This window comes from Sinocyclocheilus grahami, unplaced genomic scaffold, assembly GCF_001515645.1.
Source record: "Sinocyclocheilus grahami isolate Dianchi unplaced genomic scaffold, SAMN03320097.WGS_v1.1 scaffold911.1, whole genome shotgun sequence".
In the NCBI taxonomy this organism is placed as follows: Eukaryota; Metazoa; Chordata; class Actinopteri; order Cypriniformes; family Cyprinidae; genus Sinocyclocheilus; species Sinocyclocheilus grahami.
Window position 1 is genome coordinate 26,603 of NW_015506090.1, and position 23,084 is coordinate 49,686.

The 23,084-nt window shown below is 39.8% G+C and overlaps 2 protein-coding genes and 1 pseudogene across 2 annotated transcripts; 1 reads left to right on the top strand and 2 right to left on the bottom strand.

Moving 5' to 3' along the window:
* The window catches only part of LOC107564114 (uncharacterized), a 9,958-nt pseudogene extending 8,170 nt beyond the window's left edge, over positions 1-1,788 (bottom strand).
* A 5,886-nt stretch (positions 1,789-7,674) lies between these two features.
* LOC107564107 (m7GpppN-mRNA hydrolase-like) lies at positions 7,675-15,486 on the bottom strand. The gene is made up of 11 exons (XM_016249102.1): positions 14,913-15,486; positions 14,700-14,851; positions 12,711-12,838; positions 12,499-12,597; positions 12,258-12,410; positions 12,054-12,166; positions 11,862-11,954; positions 9,813-9,936; positions 9,545-9,625; positions 9,420-9,471; positions 7,675-8,647 (listed from the first exon to the last, which is right to left on the bottom strand). Exons 1-11 carry the CDS (start codon positions 14,963-14,965, stop codon positions 8,514-8,516), a joined length of 1,182 nt encoding a protein of 393 aa, XP_016104588.1. The 5' UTR covers positions 14,966-15,486; the 3' UTR covers positions 7,675-8,513.
* Positions 15,487-15,827: 341 nt separating this feature from the next.
* Positions 15,828-21,596, top strand: LOC107564108 (receptor expression-enhancing protein 5). Its single transcript, XM_016249103.1, has 5 exons — positions 15,828-16,072; positions 16,167-16,260; positions 19,581-19,719; positions 20,692-20,860; positions 21,071-21,596. The coding sequence occupies exons 1-5, from the start codon at positions 15,955-15,957 to the stop codon at positions 21,118-21,120; spliced, it is 570 nt and encodes a 189-aa protein (XP_016104589.1). The 5' UTR covers positions 15,828-15,954; the 3' UTR covers positions 21,121-21,596.
* Positions 21,597-23,084: the final 1,488 nt, after the last annotated feature.

Sequence of the window (23,084 nt, forward strand, 5' to 3'; positions counted from 1 at the left end):
AGCTAGGAAAGCGCTTACGCCGCCAGAAACACAAGACCCTACCAATATCTGGGTCAGACGCTTGTAATACCCTCAAATCAGCTACAGAATGGCTTGGAAAGACCTTAAGGGAAGCTTGGGTGGCCTGATATACCGGCTCCACTCCTGCTACCTGTTGTACAGATGCAGGAACCACAGTGGCTGGTAAAAACTGTCCCACCCCATCGCTGTCCACTGGAGGCTGTCTCGAAAGGGCATCAGCGTTACCATTACTCTTACCTGGCCTGTACCGAATTTCAAAGTCAAAACCAGCAAGCTGGGCTGCCCAGCGCTGTTCTGTGGCCCTCAGTTTTGCTGATGACAAATGACTCAGGGGGTTATTGTCTGTAAAAACCATACATTTATGCCCCAACAAATACTCTCGGAATTTTTCCGTCATTGCCCACTTGAGCGCCAAAAATTCAAGTCTCATTGAGCTGTAATTTACCGGGTTGCGCTCGGTGGGCCGCACACTGCGACTGGCAAACGCGATCGGTCGAACCTTTCCCTCCTGTTCCTGGGAGAGGACTGCCCCCAGGCCCCGGTGACTGGCATCCACTTCAAGGATGAAGGGCAATGAAAAATCGGCATATGCGAGAATAGGCGAAGTTGTGAGCTTATCCTTCAAGGTGTCAAAACTCTTTTGACAATGCTCGGTCCACGCACTGGCAAATCTTGGTCCTGACAATTTATGCCTGCCCCCAACAAACTGAGCAACCAACTTATGTAGAGGGGCTGCCAATTTGGCAAATCCCTCCACAAAACGGCGATAGTAACTGGCAAACCCTAAAAATGAACGGAGCTCTGTAACATTACTAGGACGGCTCCAATTCGCCACTACCTCCACTTTACTTGGGTCTGTGGCGACCCCCTGGGAGGACACCACATGACCCAAATACTTAACCCGTGGTTTGAAGAACGCACACAGCTTTGCTTTAAGACCTTCCCGTTTCAATCGACTCAAGACCACCTCCAGCCGTTCCAGATGCTGGGTCACTGAGGAGGAAAATACCACAATGTCGTCCAAATACAAAAGCAACGACTGATGCCGCTGATCACCAAACAATCTTTCCATCAAACGCTGGAAAGTGCTGGGAGCATTACAAAGGCCAAAAGGCATCCTATTCCATTCGAATAACCCGAACGGAGTACAGAATGCAGTCTTGGGCCTATCCCCCTCAGTGACTGGAACTTGGTTGTACCCGCTGGCCAAATCCAAAGTGGAAAACCAGCGGGCTCCTGTCAGTGCATCTAACTTCTCCTCTATGCGAGGCAGCAGAAACGCGTCCTTCCTGGTCTTTGAATTCAACAGACGGTAGTCTACGCACATGCGCAGGCCACCATCTTTCTTTTTCACTAAAACAATAGGAGACGCATAGGGACTACAACTCTCTCTAATTATCTGGCCCTCCAGCAGCTGGTTGATGTGCGTCTTCACCACATCATACTCCGAAGGGGGCAAACGCCTATATCGCTGCCGGACTGGGATTTCATCTGTAAAGGGGAATGTCATGCGAGATCAGGTTAGTCACTGTCATGAGCCGAAAACACACACTGATAGCTCTGCAACAGGGTCCTGACCCTATCTTGCTCCTCCAACTCCAAAGCAGATAAGTCAACAGATTCAATCTGCTCCGGCAATGAGAGTTCTACCACACAGCCTTGGGAACCCACCGTAGCAACCACATCCTTTACTTCAGTCACCCCTGGAGGCAAGCTCACAACGTACACAACTAGTAAGGTATTCGGGTACAATACCGCATCTAACATTCCCACAATCAGTTTACTGGAAGCCAAACAGTCATGCACAGAGAGGTGTTCTTATCAGTCATCAATTCAAAGACTTTTACCCTCTTAAAAGATCTGGTGGCCCCAAAAAAAGAGAGTAATGCCTCATTCAACTACTTGGTAAACAGAGAGGAGTAACGTCAAAATGCCCCATCATCAGACACACCCAGTTCAGGTCTTGGAGTCTCTGCTAACGAGCTGATAAGTTAAATCAGGTGTGTTTGATCAGGACTAAGATTGGGAAACACTGCAATCCATAGGCAAATCATTAATGATACAAATTTGTCATGACTACAACAATCAATTGTAATGGATCTGTATCCCTTACTCAAGACACTCCTTTATTTTCAGCTCTAATGGTGGTGCCACATAGACTTTCAGAAACAAATCTAGTTTGGTGACATGAACCAGAAAGGGAAACTGATACAAAAGTGATCTCAGTGACTTTGGTGTTCACAATGTAAGTGGACTTAAAGGGGAGCTTTTTCAGTACTCTCGTCTTGTTTGGTTCGATTAAATCAAACTCAAGTTCGTTTCCCCCCTTGGTGCGGATCTTTTGGGCAGGTGTGAATACAGCAATCGCACTCGAGTGCGGACCAAACAACCGCACCGAGACCCAGCTGAAGATGTGGTCTCGGTCTGGTTCCAAATGAACTCTGGTACACTTGAGAATTTCTTTCCAGTGAATGGATGACCTTAGCACACCTGTGGTTTTGTTTACAATTTCTCGTTCACTTGCAAAAAGGGCAGTGTGAAAGCGAACCACACCAAACAAAAATCTACATTGTATTTGGTCCGGACCAAAGCAAGTGAACTAGGGGACTTTCCTGTGTGAATACACCCTTAGCAGTTATGTGGCATCAATTCTCCACTACTTTTCATTTTTGAAGAACTTTAATATTATTAGATGTTGAGGATATTTAATGCAAATCTCTCTCCAAATATCAATAGGTGCAGATACAGAGTGCCTGTGCCAGTCATGTGAAAAGGTTTTTACCAGTGAAAAAAAGCTGTAATCTATTAATGGCAAGTCTCAATGTATTTCTGCCATATGAAATGCTGCGTTTTCACCTTCACATTATACATAACAAACCAGAAAAGGACTCACAAATAAATTGTACACAGACAATGTTGTGAGGTGATGTGAGTACAGTTCATTTGTTGGTCCTTTAAGGGGGATCTGAGATCATTTGAGATGTTGCACATACACAATACACCGGCCAGAGAATGATTGTTCTCAAATGAACTAAGGGTAAAAACTTCCTAAAATGTTTGGACACCCCTGATCTAATATGTGGCAAGAAGGGATCAACATTTGAGATGAAACTAACCAGAAAAGGCTTCACTAAAGCTTTATGCAAGGGGGCAGATTGAGAGTGAGAACTCACTCCCAGTTTTTATAGGGAATAACAACCCATCAAGGGATGTTCCTATAGGGCAGGGATCTCCAACACTGCTCCTGGAAAGCTACAGGCCTGCAGACTTCATTTCCAACCCTGCTTGAACACACTTGTCTGTAATTATCAAGTAACCCTGAACACCTTGATTAGCTGTTTCAGGTGTGTTTGATTAGGGTTGGAGATGAAATCTGCAGGACTGTAGCTCTCCAGGAGCAGGGTTGTAGAACCCTGTTATAGGGAATGTCTAATAAACAGTCCAACATCATAACCCAGGGGTGTCAAACTCAGTTCCTGGAGGGCCACAGCACTGAAGAGTTTAGATTCAACCCTAATTAAAGGGGTCATATGATTTTGCTAAAAAGAACATTATTTGGTGTATTTGGTGTAATGAAATGTGTTTATGCGGCTTAAGGTTAAAAAACACATTATTTTCCACATACTGTACATTATTGTTTCTCCTCTATGCCCCGCCTTTCTGAAACACGTCGATTTTTACAAAGCTCATCGGTCTGAAAAAGCGAGGTGTGCTGTGATTGGCCAGCTATCCAGTGCGTTGTGACTGGCCGAATACCTCAAGCGTGTGACAGAAATCCAAACAAAGTAGTTTCACTTTCACAATGAAACACACAGCGTCACACACGGAGGCCTACAGTGAGCGACAGCCGGTGGGCTTGAGAACGGCACGGCCGGTGGATTTGACAAAGGAGCGGCCGGCAGGCTTGCGGCAACCACATGTGACGACCCGGGCTGGACTCCGCTTCGTCCACGGTGAAAGCCGATCCGGCGATCCACAGCGTGAAGTTGGTGCATTTCCTCAGCAACCAGCACGGTTCAGCTCTAAGCATGACGGCAGCAACGATACTACAGCGAGAATAAAAGTTACGCTTTCTTTCTTTGCGTGAACATTTGGGCGGTGTTATGCAAATCTTCCCACATCGTGACGTAGACATGTGGGGGCGTGTTAGAACGAGCCGTTTTAGGTAGGCGTGGTTGACTTAACTTTTATAAAGAATATCTCTTTGGATTTGAGACTTTAGTCTTTGCAACTTTACAGATCTTCTTTATGCACCAAGAGCTTGTAACACTTCAAAGAGGAAAAATTTAAATCGCATCATATGACCCTTTAAATGCACCTGATCCAGCTAATCAAGTCCTTCAGGCTTATTTGAAAAGTACATGGTTTGTGTGTTGGAACTAAACTCCTGCAGGGCTCCAGCCCTCCAGGAACTGAGTTTGTCACCCCTGCATAACCTGAGATGACAGGCTGAATAGTGAACAGAGTCCAAAAGGTTCAACACATACTCAATATGCATACAAAATATGCAGTGGTTGGGGTTCCCCAGGACAGGTTGAGAAGCACGGCACTAGAAAATGGAGGTTGATCCAGATCAGGGATGAGCAACTCTGGTCCTGGGGGCCAAATTGAAAATTACAGCTAGGTGTGTTCGATTAGGGGTGGAACTAAACTCTGCAGGACAGTGGACCTCCAGGACCGAAGCTGTCCATCCCTGATTCAGAATCACACTATTGCAGGGGTGTCTACTCCTGCTCCTGGAGAGCCACTGTTCTGCTGAGTTTAGCTCCAACCCCAATTAAACATACCTGAACTAGTTAATCAAGGCATTTAGGATCACTTCCAGACCTGTATGTTTGGGGCAGGCGGAGATTAACTCTGCAGCACATTGACCCTCCAGGAGCAAGAGTACTGTAGACACCCCTGCACTACTGTCAATGCTACTTGACCATAAACTCTCAGAAGGTCTTTCTGTGTGGAGTTTACATGTTCTCCCTGCAGTGCTCTGCTTCCCCATAATCAGGCATAACTGATATGAAGGATAGGTGAATTGGAGAGTCTTACTTGACCATAGGCTCACTTGACTCAGACAGTGAGTATGTCTGTATGAGAGGCCATCCATCCCTGGCCCGAGATGCTGGGATCGGCTCTACTATCCCTGCAACCCAAGCAGTTTGGAGAGTGGATGACTTGTCTTGTAATCCTGATTATATAAACTCTCTTCTGAGAGAAATTTTTAATCAGTAACTTCTGTCATGTCAACTACAAATGAGATGTGCAAGGATTCCAGTGGACAAAATTATGTCCAATGAGCTGGAATGTGGTTATAATTCACACAATCATTAACTCAAATGATTTGAAATTATCGTTTAATTTTCTTTAAGATGTTTAAGCATCACAGCACTGTGTCGAACATTCTGGGATTATGTTCAGCCATAAACAAAACAGGAACTGACTGGAGGATTATTCCACAATCCCAGGAAATTCCCATCTTTTCATTGAGTCCTAATATATATTAGTTGCAGTTCTCCAGTAGCATTCAACATCACAACATCACTGATCACATCGTTATGAAAGTTTTTTTTTTTTTGATGTGGCACTTGTTCATTACAGTAGTGTAAAATTTTCATTCAGCAACTCTAAGGGCAATTTGAGATGTTAATGATTCATCATTTAATCTGTCATAGATGTTGTCCATTCATCCATTCTCCAAACTGATGGCAGGGAAACACGTATATACGTTCTGGTTCTTGAATCTAGAACATATAGACTGCTCCTATATAAGCTCATAGACTCTGTTTACAAACTGGAGAAGAAAAAACATGATAAAGTTGGCAAATCTACCCCACATGTTTTCATGATACAGTGAGTAGTTAGAGTCTCGTGCACAGTCAGTGATGCAATAGGAAAAGCAGCACAATCCTTGGCTTTTTTTAAAGGAAAAGGGAGGCCGTTCATGGAAGAGAAGACCTTACTCCACTGGACAGAGAAAGACATTAATCATGCTTATATTAATGGTGGTGAGATAATTTTGCCCACATCTACTGAAAGATGTGGACTAAGTTCCCATCCAATGTTCCTGTTGGTAAATAAAGTTAAAGTTAATAAAAGACAATAGTTGCTTTGGGGTGAGTGGGGGATAGTATTCTGCCAAGGGATTGTATATTGCAAGATAACAGCACTCTTAAATGAAGTGTTTATCTTGCACACTTTTTCATTTTGAGGTTACCACTTTTCTCCAGATGACATCTGCTGGTCATGAATTTGCAGGTTCTTCTGCTCCACAGCCTCATTAAACATTAAAACCATTGACAGGTGAGTTGAATAACACTGACTATATCATTACAGTGGCATCTGTCAGAGGATGTGATATATTAGGCAGCAAGTGAACCATCGGTTGTTGAAATTTCTTGACAAGGGCCAAATAGTGATGGCTAGATGATTAGGTCAGGGTGTCTTCAAAATGACAAGTCTTGTGGGGTGTTCTCAGTATGCAGTAGTTAGTACATACCAAAAAATTGTAAAGAAGGTCAACCGGTGAACCCGGCGTCAGGGTTATGGGTGCCCAAGGCTCACTGATGCATATGGGGAGCGAAGGCTTAACCGTCCAGTCTGATTACACAGAAGAGCTAATGTAGCTCAAATTGCTGAAGAGCTTAATTCTGGCCATGAGAGAAAGGTGTCAGAATATACGGTGCATCGCAACTGGCTGTGTATGAGGTGGACTGGTCAGAGTGCCCATGGTGACCCTTTTGTGTCCATATGAACATCAGAACTGGACCATTGAGCAATTCAGGTGGCTCCAACTCTTATTAAACACACCCAAATCAACTAATCAAAGGTTTTCAGACTTCCAGACAAGTGTGTTGGAGCTGTTTGGAACTAAACTCTGCAAGACATTGGTCCTCCAGGAATAGGATTGGACACCCATGTACTATGAGAAGGCAGGCAATTTTGGCCTCCTAAATCCCCAGATCTCAATCCAAGTATTTACAATTAAAGTATTTCCTTGATTTCACTTCTTTATTAAGGGATTCAATGTGTTGTAAATTTTTGATTATATTAGAAAAGATGGCACAAGTAATATTGCCAAAGTAATCCTTGCTTCATTTCTTGTTGATAGAGGATGTATATTTTTTAATGTGGAAAGGCAAAATAGACCATCACTCTTTAAGAAAGTGTCTTTATTTACCAAAAAATGAGAAAGAGAAAATAAATGACAATACAAACCATAGATAGTTTTCAGACTTCCAGACAAGTGTGTTGGAGCTGTTTGGAACTAAACTCTGCAAGACATTGGTCCTCCAGGAATAGGATTGGACACCCATGTACTATGAGAAGGCAGGCAATTTTGGCCTCCTAAATCCCCAGATCTCAATCCAAGTATTTACAATTAAAGTATTTCCTTGATTTCACTTCTTTATTAAGGGATTCAATGTGTTGTAAATTTTTGATTATATTAGAAAAGATGGCACAAGTAATATTGCCAAAGTAATCCTTGCTTCATTTCTTGTTGATAGAGGATGTATATTTTTTAATGTGGAAAGGCAAAATAGACCATCACTCTTTAAGAAAGTGTCTTTATTTACCAAAAAATGAGAACGAGAAAATAAATGACAATACAAACCATAGATGTTGTTAAGCAAATCATGTAGCATAATTGTAAATCAACTTACCACAGATATCAGTGCCATTTCACAGAGAAAATATGAATATTGTATTGTAACCTTGTGGAGGGTGAAGAAACCTGGGCAGCAGTTGAAGCATGATAAAAAAAATATAAATGACAACAGAAAACAATTTCAGGGAAACATGGAAGAAATGTCATTTACCAAACAGCAAAAATCTAATACGCATCAAACTGAGCAGACATTTGGTGACTGAGGACTCACAGTATATAGGGCTTCAATGGGTTTTACTGCTGTTGGACGAGTAATGTCAACCCTATCTGTACAGTACCCGTCATGTGACGTTCTGAAAGGATGCTTTTGAGCAGCTTCTTATATTTGCAAGGTTGTACGTTTAAGCACACAACGAACACTGAGACGACTTCAGCCATAGAAATTCAACATACAGCTGGACCGATTATTATTGTAACATCTGAATTCACAATGAAACAAGAAGAGCAGAATACACACTTCAGGGGCTCCGAACCAAACTACTGTTAAGTGTGTTTCAGACAAACCAGTTAGTTTCTTAACAGATTACTAAGAGCAAGTTTACCAAGAAAAACTTCTCTTCAGTGACAAAATGATGCATTCATAATTGGGCACAAGTTTTAGAATAAATATCAAGTCTAAAAAGAAGTCAAGCTAACAGCATTCCAGATCCAGATGAATAGGAACTGACATTTGTCTTGTGAAAAAAGGAATTTTTTGGATTTATCTGTAATCTTGGTCCAACACACAATGCATCTTGACTAACAGGTTTACAGCGCAGAAGATCCACTTGTAGATCTTAAGGAAATTTGCTGCTTCAAATCTTTTAAAAACCAGAGGCAGTACAACAGAACTTCAGGACTCGAAGCAGGATTTCATGATGGCCTCTCTATCAAATCTGAAGCTGAGGAAAGACCGTGAGGAGTGGATGTATTCCTCATAACACAAGTCTGCCTGTCCGTTACAGCCATAGACGTCACCAGATGCATCTGCAAAAACAATTGTAGAATGACTGAAAAGTGAAAACAGTTGTGGACAGCATTTTAAATTTGTGCATTAAATTATTAATTTTACAGCCATACACAGCCATCAGCATTATTGCCATTTGATTATGAGATCATAGACAGTGGCAGCTTTAACAGGCTGCATTTACACTAATGCACAGATCTAATTCGATATATCAGATGTTCTGTCCTGCTCTGAAAACATAACTGACATATATTTACATCAATTTCATATAAAAGTATATGCAAGTGCATTTAACCGCAGCCGCGATCGAGCGCACGTGAAAGTCTGTCAGTGCGCGAGTTTCGTGCATCTAATAGTACTGCATTAAACGGCAGAAATGAAAGCATATCTAAAGTAAAACACGGCAGGTGGAAGCACACACGGTCAAGCAATGCACACGTGTCTCACAGCGCAACTTCTGTGCAATGAAGCAAGCCGCGTCTCTAGCGCGCACACGTGCCATTTGCTGGGAAAAAGCCACGTTCAGAATCGTTGAAGAGAGAATCGCGATGTATCGGAGAATCGATTTTTTTCACCTGTTGTGAAATCTGCATGGAGAAATCCTGATCGCAGATCTGAGCACATCATTACTGTCATGTATCACAAAACATTCAAACACTCATCAATTCTGATTACATACTGGATATTTGTGAGGATTTTGCTTGTGATAAACTACAGTTCATTTGATTTAGCTATAATCACAAAGCCCCATTTCTAATCCCCAATGCATCATTCCTTAAAAAGCTTATTTACCCGTGTCGAAGTTATCCTGCAGTCTTCTGGGCTGAAGTTTCTTGTCATCTTTCTACAAAGTAAATATAGTGTTACACAACTATAACTTGTATTGTAATGTACAGTAAATGTGTGCAGCAGCTTACCAGCTGCTGGCTGACACCATTAGCTCTTTTTTTCAGGTTTGGAGACTCCTGGTGTTTCTTGCTGTTGCCTTTCACATGATTCTGCAAGAAAATAAACCAACCAATCAGTGAAACCTCATTATAACACTGACAGAGTTAGTGAAAGTGAAAAAAACTGTGAATAAGCTCTGAATTCAGTTCTCGCATACTGTGGATTTCTGTAGATTTTTGCACCTAATCGAAACAGCAGTAATATGTACACACAATATTTTGTGATGTGAACACCTACCTTGGGTTTAAGCACATCTACTAACTCGCTCTGGGAGGTTTGTCCGAAGAGTTTCTGTTGTTTTTGCTTGGACCAGCTTTCAGGAGACGCTTCCACCAACATCTGAGACCTTCTGGGCTTAGAGCTGAGAAGAGGAACAACAAAAATGCGTGCATGTCATCATTTCAACAGTCACCTGATTGCTCATTTTATGGCATGCAGTAAAATGCACACATAACTATGCAGAAGATTATATACTTGGTGTTCTAGAAACATTAACACTATGCCAGGGTCCTACAGACTACGGTTTGATTCCAATGGACCGTGAGACACAATAACAACAGTAGCACTACTGTTAAGCTAATGATCTTTCGTTAATATGACTTTGGTTCCATTAAACCGGATTTGTGACAATACATTTTTGTCTACATTTAGCATTATTAATCAGCATGTTAAGAGCATTTCATTTTTAAAAAATGGTGTGACTGAATATTGTTTGCAGATGGCAGATATAAAAATGGTCCAGACTTCAAGACGAAAACCCTGAACCCCAAACAGTTTCTTTTCACAGTCACACGGCCTTCTGCAACACATAGGTATCGAACTGTAAAAAGAATAATAGCCTGATAAAACATCTAATCTTACCTTTTAATACTCATATCCAACTGGGCTCAACTGATGACAAAAAAACAACAACTTTTTTCACTTTGGTTCAATATCCTCATCTTTGATGATTGTTTGGTCTTTTTTTCTTTTACAAAGTACTACTGCTGACCAGATGGAAATGTATAACAATTCCAAAAAAGTATTAAAAAATATTAAATATTAAAAATATAATGGCCGAATATACTGGAACTTTAATTAAATATCCTTGTTCTGTGCAATATTTTATAAAATTGTAATATTTTGATATTTTAAATAATTTGAATGTAATACACCATTATTTCATAGTCAATTTAATACATAAATCAGTGGGCCTTCTGAATGACAAGTCGGTCTTAAGGCCCCACAAATAATAAGTGATAATGCAGTCTTCAGATAGTCAACAAATAAATATGTGAATTAAAGGGTTAGTTCACCCAAAAATGAAAATTAGGCTATGTTTTACTCACCCCCGAGGCATCCTAGGTGTATATGACTTTCTTCTTTCAGATGAATCCAGTCATATATTAAACTGTTGTACACTGAAGCAGCTCCGGACGGATGACGTACGAGGTCAGCTTTGCGCATACGCCGGTGAGTCTCGTGAAAACCAACGTTTGTTTGCAGGAGCAAAGGAAGCAAAGTTTCCTTACTTTAGCAAAGGAAAACCAGTCTCCTCTTGGCTTATATCGAAATCCTCCGACATTCTTCTTTACAAATCCTCGTTTTGTACTTCTAATTAGTGACCGTTGTTTTGTTTTGATCTCTCCGCTGTGCTTCCACGTGCGTCACTTCTGAGCGGCACATGCACAAAGCTGACCTCCTTCGTCATCCTCCACTGCTTCCCTTTACAACAGTGAGCACAAGCTAGATTCAAGTGATTATTACATTGTGAATATGGATATTTTTCTTACAAAAACACATAGATTCGCTACAGGAGGCCTTTGTTCACACCCTGGAGCCGTGTGAGACACTTTTTTTTTTATGGAAGGGAGCTTTTTATTTCACGTCTTTTGGACTGAAGCACTGCAACACCCGCTGACTGCAATTATAGAACTTGAAAGATCAAAGACTATTTTTAATATAACTCCGACTGGATTCGTCTGAAAGAAGAAAGTCATATACACCTAGGATGCCTCAGGGGTGAGTAAAACACAGCCTAACTTTCATTTTTGGGTGAACTAACCCTTTAACTATAATTAGTCTGTTGGCTCTTATTTGACAATTGCATCCCTCTTTAAATGCATAACCACTAACATACTCAGTTATTAGACGATTAGTCGATCAGCCCACCATCCTGGTCCATCCCTACCATAGAGCTGAAGCACTATAATGCTACAGCACTATTAGCTTGTTATGCAAAACATAACATATTTTCACACGTGAAAATGTAATGGTGAATGCCTTTTATAGCAAGAATGATCGCACCGGAATGGTTTGCTTGGTGTGCCATTGGATGCAAAATCCTCATCGCTGCTCGTTGACTCTCCTTTGTGTTTGGCAATCCACTCTCTCAGCTGCCTGCAGATGAGCACATTACACCTTACACTCATACTCCACACAACAACAAAAAAACATGAACATGGATCACTCTAGAACATCATTAATGACAAGATGTACCTCATAAATGGAATAGCCATAAAAAACTTGTTAGGAGCCAGTCCAAGCTTGGATTTCGGGGTCATATCGTTCCTGTGGCAAGGCAGTTTATCCACTGAGAACCATTCAATGTTCTATCAGGAACCAAAAGAGCAGAGAAACACAATCAGAGCTTTGTACAATCAAACACATGTGCTTCTATTGAGCATTAAAATGTATATATACCCTTATTTCTTTTCTGGTCTTGGGGTTGAACTTGGTGTCTTTAGGAACTCCTGGTATAATGTACAATCGAACCAACTGATCTGAAATCCTCTGCTCAATGTATGTTTTTTGGCAGATACGATCTCGGATATCAAAGCCCGTCTCCTCCAAAACCTGCAGAGAAATCAAACAACCTTAACAGTGGTTTTCATTACCCTTACCTCTCAACACTTACATTTTGAAAGCCGAGAAAGCTGCATACTTCTCTAACGGCGCAGTCATGGAAAGCCTCATCTTCATTGACTTTCCCTTTAGGAAAACCCCAGCCAGACTTGGCCAGATAACCCTGGACCATCAACACCTTCAGGTCAACATAAATCACAAATGAGAACTTTATGAATATATGAAGGTTTCTGCAACCCTCTTTTAAATCACATAATTAGTTTATGATGCTTCCAGCAGCTGTATACATACATTGTCAAGCGTTTCATCAAGAATAATGGCACCAAACGTAGGCACACCCATCTTATACTCTTTCCACTGCTCTAAAACCTTCTGAACATCCTCTCCATGGGGCAGCAGGAATGGACAATGATTAAAAATTGATCATAATGTTAAGGAGACACACAGAGAAGGAAAAAAAGGTCAACAGTTCATGGTTTTTGTTATTCAAACTGGGTTTTATTTAGTTAAAGTCTCATTATGTTCTGTGAAAAAATGTTGTTGACGAAAACTACAACCCTAACGAAATGAACACTGCTGAAAGTAGAGCCGAATGTCAGAAAGTTTTATGTTTACATGGAATAAAAATGCATGTCTCTGACAGAATTCCTTTCAACTGATAGCTTTGTTACTGCAGCATTGATGAGATTTTAAAAAGTTTAGGGTTACTTGGGGGGTATTCCAAAAAGCAGGTTATGTGGCATATGGGGGTATGTTTGAGGATAAGCATGCGGATAACCTCAGCTTTCGGTTCCAAAATCAGAGGTGACTTTCAGGGTATGTAACCATAGTAACTTGCTCTCTGAAGATAACCTCCTCCGGAGCAGCTTCTGTTCCAGGGTTAGTTCACTTCAGCGCACACGTGACCTACTGACGAGCCTTCAGTGGGCCTGACAGATAGCGCACAACATTATATAAAATTACAATATGTAATATAGCCTATTATATATATATTTGTATGATATGTTAATGATGAAGCGCTAATATAAGTAATAAATAAGGAAATATTTTATTCAGATATGGTTATTTATTTTATTAGCATATATAACAGTTATCTGTATAAATTATAAAACACTATGACAAGGTAATGTTTAATTTATTATATTATATATATATATTTATCATCTCACACATGGATCGGCATTTTCTATAATGTCAAAATCAAAATACATATCTGATATGACTTAATATATAATTAGCATCAAACAAACAATATAATTAATATTCTCAAGGATTAAAGATTAAACGAAAAAAAAGAAAAATGATTGCACAACCATCAATTAGGTGGCGATATGCACTAAGCATGTAAACGACCACTGAACAAAAGAAAAAGAAAGAAACGGCATGGCATGCTTTTTCTTAGTGTCTGTTTCCATAGTGACTCGTCGAATCGTCGCTCTGTTGAGAATGTCTCGAGTCTCAACCAGGAACATACTCGGAGTTGAGTGAACTTACTCCCGGACGCGGTTTTGGAACCACATACCTCGAGTAAGCAAGGTTTGGGGTTAATCAACCAAAAGTTCAGGGTTTAGCTGACGGTAAGTTAACCGTGCTTTCTGGAATACACCCCAGGTTTCTATAAATCCAATCTGAGGTTCAATCCTGCACATTTCAGAAACATTATACTTTGCACAATCTGACACAATCATGCAGCAAAGTTCTCCCTTAAATCTTTAGTTTGTGAACCGCTTTCGATGACAGTTACATTACATAAACAATTAAGGTGTGATGCACACTTTAAGAATTTGATCGCATTTAGAAGGCATTTTATATTATATATATATTTGCTTGTGACAGTGAAGACAGTGTTTGATGTCTGTGAACCGTTAGCTAGATGTTTCCGATGTCATGAACGGATTCGCACGAAGAAAAAAGGGTAAAGTTCTGTCGAATGTTTATTCATGAGGCTCCTTCTTGTTGCAAATTTGATTTTCTCTATATTTGCTATAAATGCCAATAGATAAAGTAATAAAAAGAAAGATCATGTGCTCCCTCGACTGATTTTCTGTTCTTTGTTTTCTGAATTGTGCAGCACTTTGGGTAAAATTCTATTGCTTTTAAACGAGCTAAACGTGCGTGTTGGGGTTTGTGGCTCTCCAACGCAATATTCTGCTCAAGCAAAAAAGCACTGGCTGAAAGCCAAAGACACTTCAGAAAAACTGTGCATTTAGTACTCCGTACTCTCTCTGGCCCAAATATGCTTTCATATAAGAATATTATAACAACATCTCTTAAGGATATCAGCCTTGGCAAAGTCCCTTATCCCACACTGAGGCAGTCCTGGTGAATTTTGCATGCAGAAGTCCAGGTAAAACCAATGGGCAAGTTCAATCTGGAAGCAAACTCTGATGGCATTGTCCCTCTCCTCGCTGGGGATGTGAAGAATGAAGCGACTACAAGACACAACACAGAAAATACTCAACCATGAACCCAACATCATGAGTCACGGGTTACCTGCAAAGGTCATCCAGCAGCCCGTTGGGAATCTCCCCTCGTTTTGTCTCCATGTTAAGGGTAAAAACATCCCGAACAAGCAAGACTAGTGCGTTAAAAACAGCGCAAAGCTACTACACTCGCGTGCTTCGCATTTATAATATGTGTCTAAAGTACATGGTTCTGTACCATTCAACCGCTTAACAATAAAAGAGCAAGCAGTGCTGTGGATTTATATCGACGATGCTGATGCTAGCATGCTAACAAGCTAAAAATATAGCGCCGCAAATCCATGAAGCACTTGAGAGTAGGCGGGACCAGAAGCGTCAGATAATGACAGCGCGCGCAAACGTAGAGCTCTTGACCAATCACATCGCTCTGCACATAACGGACATCACCAAGAGGCCAATCACAGTGAAGCTCAGAGAGCGATTTAGGAGATTAGCAAGTTTGTCTGATTGTTTGTTTTAGAATGATCATGCAATACATAAATGTGTTTATATTAATCAAAATTATAACTCGGATGCATTGGGCTTTTCGTACAGTCTAAGCCCAAGCCACTAGGAATAGATCGATACCCATATTTTCAGCGGCAGCTTTATTCCACTTTAAATGTTAAAGAATAAAAGCCTATCTTTCGCGGCTGTCTGCCTCGCTCCGCTACGGAGGGTGGCATTTTTTAATGTATTATGACCATTTAAAAATAGAAAAAGAAAAAAAGATAGGTTGTAATCTTATTTTTGTGCTTTTGAAAAGCATTTGTTATTCTTGTTTTCCCCCCCCGTGTAGATAATGCCATAACGTGATGTGCGTAAACCCATATTATTAATCCTCTGTTTTTGTTACTATGATGTTTTTGTGGGAGACAGCCACGTCTCATTTCCCCGTTCGTGCATGTATTCACGAGCTCCGCGAGCAAATAAAAGAGGTGCGGTGGAGGAAGTGGCTGCGTGACGTCACGCCCCAGCCACACACGGAGCTGGTGAGAGCAGCGGGACTTCAGCTGCTGTTGAGTTCATCTCTCTTCATCTCTCGATACAGCCATCCTCGGAGCAGACGAATCATGGCGCACGGGCTGAAAGAACGCTTCGAGAAGTTCCTGTACGAGAAGAACCTCATGACGGACGTGCTGGCGAAGATCGAGGCGAGGACCGGAGTGAGCAGGTCCTACATCGCATATGGTGAGCGCTGCTGGAGGAAGACCTGAACCAGGAACCGTGTCAGTTTAATGCTGTGCGCGCACGAATACAGCTGGTGTTGTCTTTTGTCTTGCAGCTGTCATCGCGATCCTTGCGGTCTATCTGGTGATCGGATACGGCGCTTCTCTGCTCTGTAATCTCATCGGATTCGTCTATCCTGCGTACATATCGTGAGTTGGAGCTGTAATCGATCTTTCTGGCCTCTAAACCCACCCGTCTCCACCCCCTGATACCTAAACCCACCCATCTCAACCCCTAAACCCACCCATCTCCACCCCTAAACCCACCCATCTCCACCCCTAAACCCACCCATCTCCACCTCTAAACTCACCCATCTCCACCTCTAAACCCACCCATCTCCACCTCATCTCCACCTCTAAACCCACCCATCTCCACCTCATCTCCACCTCTAAACCCACCCATCTCCACCTCATCTCCACCTCTAAACCCACCCATCTCCACCTCATCTCCACCTCTAAACCCACCCATCTCCACCTCATCTCCACCTCTAAACCCACCCATCTCCACCCCCTTGATCGTGATTTATTTCGCACATCTTATAATTGTAATATATCATTATGCACATCTGTGCTATTTCATAACAACCATCTAACATGAATAGTTTTAGAGTACATAACATTGTTATATAACAGTAACACAACATATTTATTTAATTTGTTTTGGCTCAAACTCAAAAAAAAAAAGCTTTAACAATATTTACAAGACAACACAGTGAGCAAAAGGAGTAGGCAGCAGGAGCCATTGCTTATTACACCTACACTTCTCAGTTTCAAAATGTGTTCAGTCTTTCATTAAATAGTTTTAGTTTTAGTTGTCCACCCATTAAGCATCTCAACAACGTCTGATCAACAGCACTTAAACAGATAATTAATTCACCCAATTTTAAAGAATATAACCTTTCAATAAATAACATAATCTGAATATAATATAATGTAATGAATAAATAACAAATAAATAATTACTCATGTCCAATTTACTGATCATGAATAAACCTATATTGGGGGAAAAGCACAATCTCCACTAAATTATGCTAATCTTAAAAGGACCTGCAAATTATGGAAGTTCATTTTCTTTTGCAATGTTAATGAGGTTATTATTAATGTGATGAATTGAATAATTTAATCTTTTACATCGCTGATTCATTTGCACCTATTTTCTTTAGTAGAGATCAAATGGACAAAGTAACAGGCAATATTGTTAACCTCTTGTGTTATCTTCTGTTATATAAAACCAATATCACACTCACAGTCTCTTGTTCTGAATATCGTCATAACTGTCCGTCTTTTGAAAGTCCAGGCAACCCAAATTTTCAAGCTTCAAAAAGTTAACAAAAACATTGTACAAGAAAACAATCCATGAATCCAGCAGTTTAATCCAAGTCTGCTGAAGAGACCGCATCTCTTTATATAATGAACAGACTAATGTAGGCTTTTCTTCACATAGAAACATTGATCAACACACACAAAATATGGTCACAAGGAAGCTGAACTGTGTTTGCTTGGCACGCAGGAATCAGTGAGGTTTGGTGTTGCGTGTCAAGCATGCAGTTTCACTTATATCACAAAACAAAAACCTTTTCAGGGGACACTTGAAGCACTTTCAGATTTTGACGGTTTGAACTTTCAACCCATTAAACACACTGCTATTAATGTAATAATGAACAGAATTATGAAAATGATATAAATTCACAATCTTGTACCATTATCAGGTGAAATGCTGAGACAGTTCAGGGTTAAAGAAGGCAAACCACAGAAGCCCGTGTGACTCACTAATCTAGACATCACGTGAAATTAACCCTATAAAGCCTGCTCTGTCATATTTGATGCATGCATTTCTAAGGCCTCTAAATTATCAACATAATCAAAACTTTGCTGAAAACCCTGTTGTACTCAATCTACTACATGCCTTTCTTACTGATGGTTCACACTTTTTTAGCAAGTAAAAAGCATTGAAGTTTAATTGTACAAACATCCACCTTCAGCTTGTGCGTCGTGTCTTTTTGCTGTGATATCTTTACTGATTTTTATCAAGTAAGCGTAAGAACTTTCATATTATTAGTAATATTTCAAGATGATCATTTACTAGACTGAAGCAACTTTTTTTTTTTTTACTTATTTGATTTTCCATTCATCATTTTTTTAAATGCATCAAATATGATTGAGGAATGTTTATTGATCTATTTGTTAATCTCTCAATCATCATAGCTCCCACCCCCTTATACTTTTACATTAAAAACTGTCAGAATTTCATCTTAGTTTTTGGCCATGTAAATAACAATATCTGCACTAAACTGAGTATTTTCGCTCCGTTTTCTTTCTTGAGTATAAGCTACATATTCATGTCATATTGTAAGGTCCATAAAATATCATAGTATTGCGCTACAGCACACATCAATATACTGTACAACGCCACATACATTCACATCACATCTAACTCATTTACACTCATGGGACACTGCACTTATTCGCAATCACAAAGGTACATTATTTGCATGGGTTTTAAAGCCTCGTCGGTTAAACATTTCATTTACGAGCTGTTCTGACATGCGCTTTTTCTGAAGTGCGCGCACATTAAAAATCATGTCAAACAGCGCATGATTACTGGACTAAGTTATCTTTTGTGTCTGATTGCGCTAATACTGTCAAAACCACACAAGGTTTACATATAAACAGTTGGTTATGTCTAAAGTGAAAGTAAACAGTTGAGAGAAGAACAGATGCGTGACTGTATATTAGATGCATGAAGGTCTTAAAGTGACAGCAGACTAATAATCCTAAACATGCTGCTGCTTGCCATTAAAGGGATAGTTCACCCAAAAATTGTATTTCTGTCATCGTTTACTCACTCTCATGTTGTCCCAAACCTGTATTGATTTCTCTCTTGTGCTGAACACAAAAGAAGATATTTTAAAGAATGTAGGTAACCAAACAGTTGCTGGTCCCCATTGACTTTGATATTAGGAGAAAAATACTATGGAAGTCACTGGGGACCAGCAACTTATGTTCAACAGAAGAAAGAAACTCATTCAGGCTTAAAACATCTTGACAGTGAGTAAATGATGACATAATTGTAAATTTTGGGTGAACTATCCATTTAATGTTAATAAAACAAACAAAACAAATACAATAAAAAGAGAAAAACCATTCACTGCTCTGACTGAAGAACTTTAATAGTGTTTTATTAATACAATTTCTTGAATGCTACTACTAAATACACCTACTGTACCTGAAAAATAAAGCATTGTTAGGGTTATTTGTATATTTACACACACACACACATACACACACACACAAACAGGGTTTAAACATCCTGGTCTTCTCCCAAGACAAGAGAAGCAGTTATCTAATGCTCTAAATGAACAATCGTCCGTCTGTTATCTAATATTAGTAAATCTGAAATAACAAACGGTGTGTAGAGAACGCAGACTTCAGGTCATCATATCAGACTGTGACTCTTCATGTGTTTGCAGAATCAAAGCCATCGAGAGCGCAACCAAAGAGGACGACACCAAATGGCTGACCTACTGGGTGGTTTACGGCGTGTTCAGCGTCGCCGAGTTCTTCGCTGACATTTTCTTCTCCTGGTTCCCCTTCTACTTCCTGGGAAAGGTATCGTACAGTACATAACAGTATGTTAGCTACAGTTAAATGCATTTTATTGTAATAACATGTCAGTCGTGTTGATTTGGACTTTTCAGTGCATTCGTAAAGTAACCCTGGCAACAAAATTTCACCTGTAATTGTTATTTAATGAAAAATACACACAAAAAAAGATTGGTGCATGACAAGAATGGGGGAATTTAGATTTTTGAGATAGTTATAATAAATAGTAAAACCATTTTTTAAATGATTGATAAGCATCACAAATGCAACAACTAATAAGAATAACAGAAAATATTAGATTAAAGGAATAGTCATCAAGTCAGTGCAGGGCCAGTATGAAGAGAAGACTGAGAGAGAAGAATATTTGATTAATGTTAAATCATAAACGCACAGGTTTTAATTAATAGAATTTAGTTCATTAAAATTACCCTGAAGATACAAATCAGAAGAAGAATCGTGATGTTTCTAGACCAAAGGATTCAAAGTTTAAAACTAAAAGAAAAGGTTGGTGGTTCTCAGTATGGTGTAGAGACCATCCTCTTAAGTGTGCCAAACCTTATTTTCCTATTAACATATTTTTGATCATTACTGACTTTATTGACCTATTGAAATTAGATGGGAGAGACATACATTTTCTGAAAATATCACAATGCTATCAAAAGCTATAGCCATTTAAAGGTGGTGTCTTCTGATAAATACGTTCGGGCTAGACGTGCCCACACTGAACTACAGTTCAACCTGATTTTGATCACTTTTGATCCAGTGATTTAAGGCCCCTCAGTTTGTGGTGCCTTAAGATTGACGATCGAGGAGTTACAGCCCAAACGCGTTTACTTTTAGTGCATTTTGTGCTTGAACCCTTAAAAGAACAACTGTGTGAATGGACAGTGGCCACAACATTAATATTTTCATTTGTAAAATGAATGCTTTTCTAATATGGTGTAGACTAATGGCTTTGCTTCTCTTTTGGCTCGCTAGTGTGCTTTCTTGGTTTGGTGCATGGCTCCCACTCCATCAAACGGCTCTGTTTTGATCTACACAAGGATCATCCGGCCCTTCTTCTTAAAGAATGAAGCCAAGATCGACAATGTGATGAAAGACATCACGGATAAAGCATCAGAGGCGGCAGACAAGTTTAGAGATGAAGGTGAAAACCAGATGCAGTTCATGCATTTGCTGTTTTTGTCAGTTGAGTTGGTTTCTGATTGGAGAAATAGCAATTAAAAATGCATTTGAATATAAGGGATCTTCACTGACAGGTGACGTTTCATCAGTGATATGTCCAAGCTCTGTGTTTCCTTGCAGTCTTTAAAATCAGTTATGAACTCTTGTTAATCCAGTCTTTTTTGTCTTGCAGCCAAGAAAGCCACTGCCAACATTATATTCGAGGAGAAAAAGACCTACTAAAACCCACAGCCATTTCAACTGCTTCTTGTCCTACAGGATGACGCTCGCCTGAATAAATGTTGCCTTTATATGCTCTTATTTTTCAAACGCCTGGAAGTGGGTCGTTATTGTTACTCCCTTTGCCTGTCTTTAAACCTGTGACAGCCATATTAGATTACATCAGACAGCCAAGTTACCATAGTTGTGGGTAAGACATAGATCATGTTACAAAATATCCAGTGACGCTCACCCTGCAGTGCTTCAGTCTCAGTAAACTTCCTTATCTTTCCTATAGACGGCATAAGCCTTTGGCTTGTAGTAGAAAGTCATCAAATAGTTTATCTTGCATCTTAAGCTCATTTAACATTATGCATTCTAAAATGTATTTATGTGTGAAATGATTTTTGTTTGTAGAAATGTCTCTTCTGGTAACATCAATGGAACTGTAAGCATATGAATCATGCATTTGACGTCAACTATTAAACTATCGGAAGACATGGGCTTGACGGTCTCATCACTTCTCTCAGTCTGTTAACAATCAATAATTGAGATGCTGTAAGCTGGGTTAACAAGCAAGCTTTTCTTCCTATACTCAACTAGTGAGAGCATGCTGTAGGTTTTTCACTTGTGAAATAGTGTAAATTGGTGTCATCGGCAATGTTTTCACTTCTGCTCATTTCTGTAACCACACAAGTCAACTTGTGCAAGAGGACAGAAGAAATGCATTTGCACTCGAGTCTGAAAGCAAGAGTTGAGCAAGAGCAGAACATCATGCAGATGGCAAAACTCCATGCTTTTTCTCTGGCATGTACAGTTGTAGTTCCCATGCATCAAACAGCAGGCTCAAGGTCAAAGCAACATACTTTAAAATGGTAAATGAGGCAATGCATTGATGACAAAAGTGACAGACTCAAGTTTCCTGGCATTAAAATCTATCATACTGAAATAAGCAACACCATCAGCGACAGTTTGTAAAATTTACCCAAAAAGAAGCTTGTATTAATTGGTACAGACAATCATCATCAAATGCTTCTGAATCATGAATCGTAAAATGTACTTGAAAGCACACTAAATTACATTAAAGCCAGATTACAGGTGAAAACAGTGATTTGAGTTTAATGACTTTATAAACAATTATATAAAACAATTACTCTAAAAATCCATGCATTTTCAGTGTAAATTTGGATTTGAAATATAGAAGGAGATCTATGTACATCAGTATGTCCTGTAACAGCATTCTGACTTACTCGGGCCAGTCATCAGAAAAACACTCGGGCTGCATAGAAAATATTACATTATTGCCAACATTTATAGAAAACATCATCATGGAAATGTTCTAAGGAGAGCTCATAAGTGCCTCTAGCTACGATCGACCCTTTCATGTCCTTTTTTTGTTACACAGCTTGTATTTTTTGACATGATGCTGTTATAAAGTGAGGCCAATTCACTTACAGATAGAGAGAAACCAAAGAGGAGATCAACAAACCAAACGATCCTACAGAACGAATACACGTGGAATATTTACCCCATTTCATGATTCAAAACTACTGAGAAAGAAACGTAAAAAAAACCAAGGAAGAGAAGAAATAGCCTGAGTCGATGGGGAAATAGTTAAAAAAATACCAGCCTGAGAAAAGCCCATTTGATTTACTTTATACAATAATTTACAGTAGTACAATGTGGAAAAAGTGACATTATCTGATGCGCACTAAAAATAGTCCAGATTATTTTACAGCCGAGACAGATTTAAATAATTCAAGCATGATGGAAAGAAAAATTACAAATAAAAATGGGTAAAATGGTCACAAAACACTGTAAACGAGGTACTTTGGAAGGTGAGCCCCAGTCCTTCAGAACAGAAACCCCTCAGCGGATAAAGACGACACGCGTTTGTAGCATCCCTTCACTCAACACTTCTTAAATAAGCTGCGTGGCATTTATATACGGCTGTATGTCCGGATCCAAGTAAGCAAAAAAAAAAAAAA

What these genes read in the sequence shown, in the direction of transcription:
- LOC107564107 (XM_016249102.1), bottom strand. Translation starts at nt 14,965, where the DNA reads ATGGAGACAAAACGAGGGGAGATTCCCAACGGGCTGCTGGATGACCTT. An exon ending in ACACCAAGCAAACCATTCCG is followed by an intron (nt 9,937 to 11,861) that starts GTGCGATCATTC and finishes TCCTCTTCTCAG; the next exon opens with CTCTAAGCCCAGAAGGTCTC. An exon ending in GCAGGATAACTTCGACACGG is followed by an intron (nt 8,648 to 9,419) that starts GTAAATAAGCTT and finishes TTGTTTTTGCAG; the next exon opens with ATGCATCTGGTGACGTCTAT.
- LOC107564108 (XM_016249103.1), top strand. Translation starts at nt 15,955, where the DNA reads ATGGCGCACGGGCTGAAAGAACGCTTCGAGAAGTTCCTGTACGAGAAG. An exon ending in GTCTATCCTGCGTACATATC is followed by an intron (nt 16,261 to 19,580) that starts GTGAGTTGGAGC and finishes ATGTGTTTGCAG; the next exon opens with AATCAAAGCCATCGAGAGCG. An exon ending in CCTTCTACTTCCTGGGAAAG is followed by an intron (nt 19,720 to 20,691) that starts GTATCGTACAGT and finishes TTGGCTCGCTAG; the next exon opens with TGTGCTTTCTTGGTTTGGTG.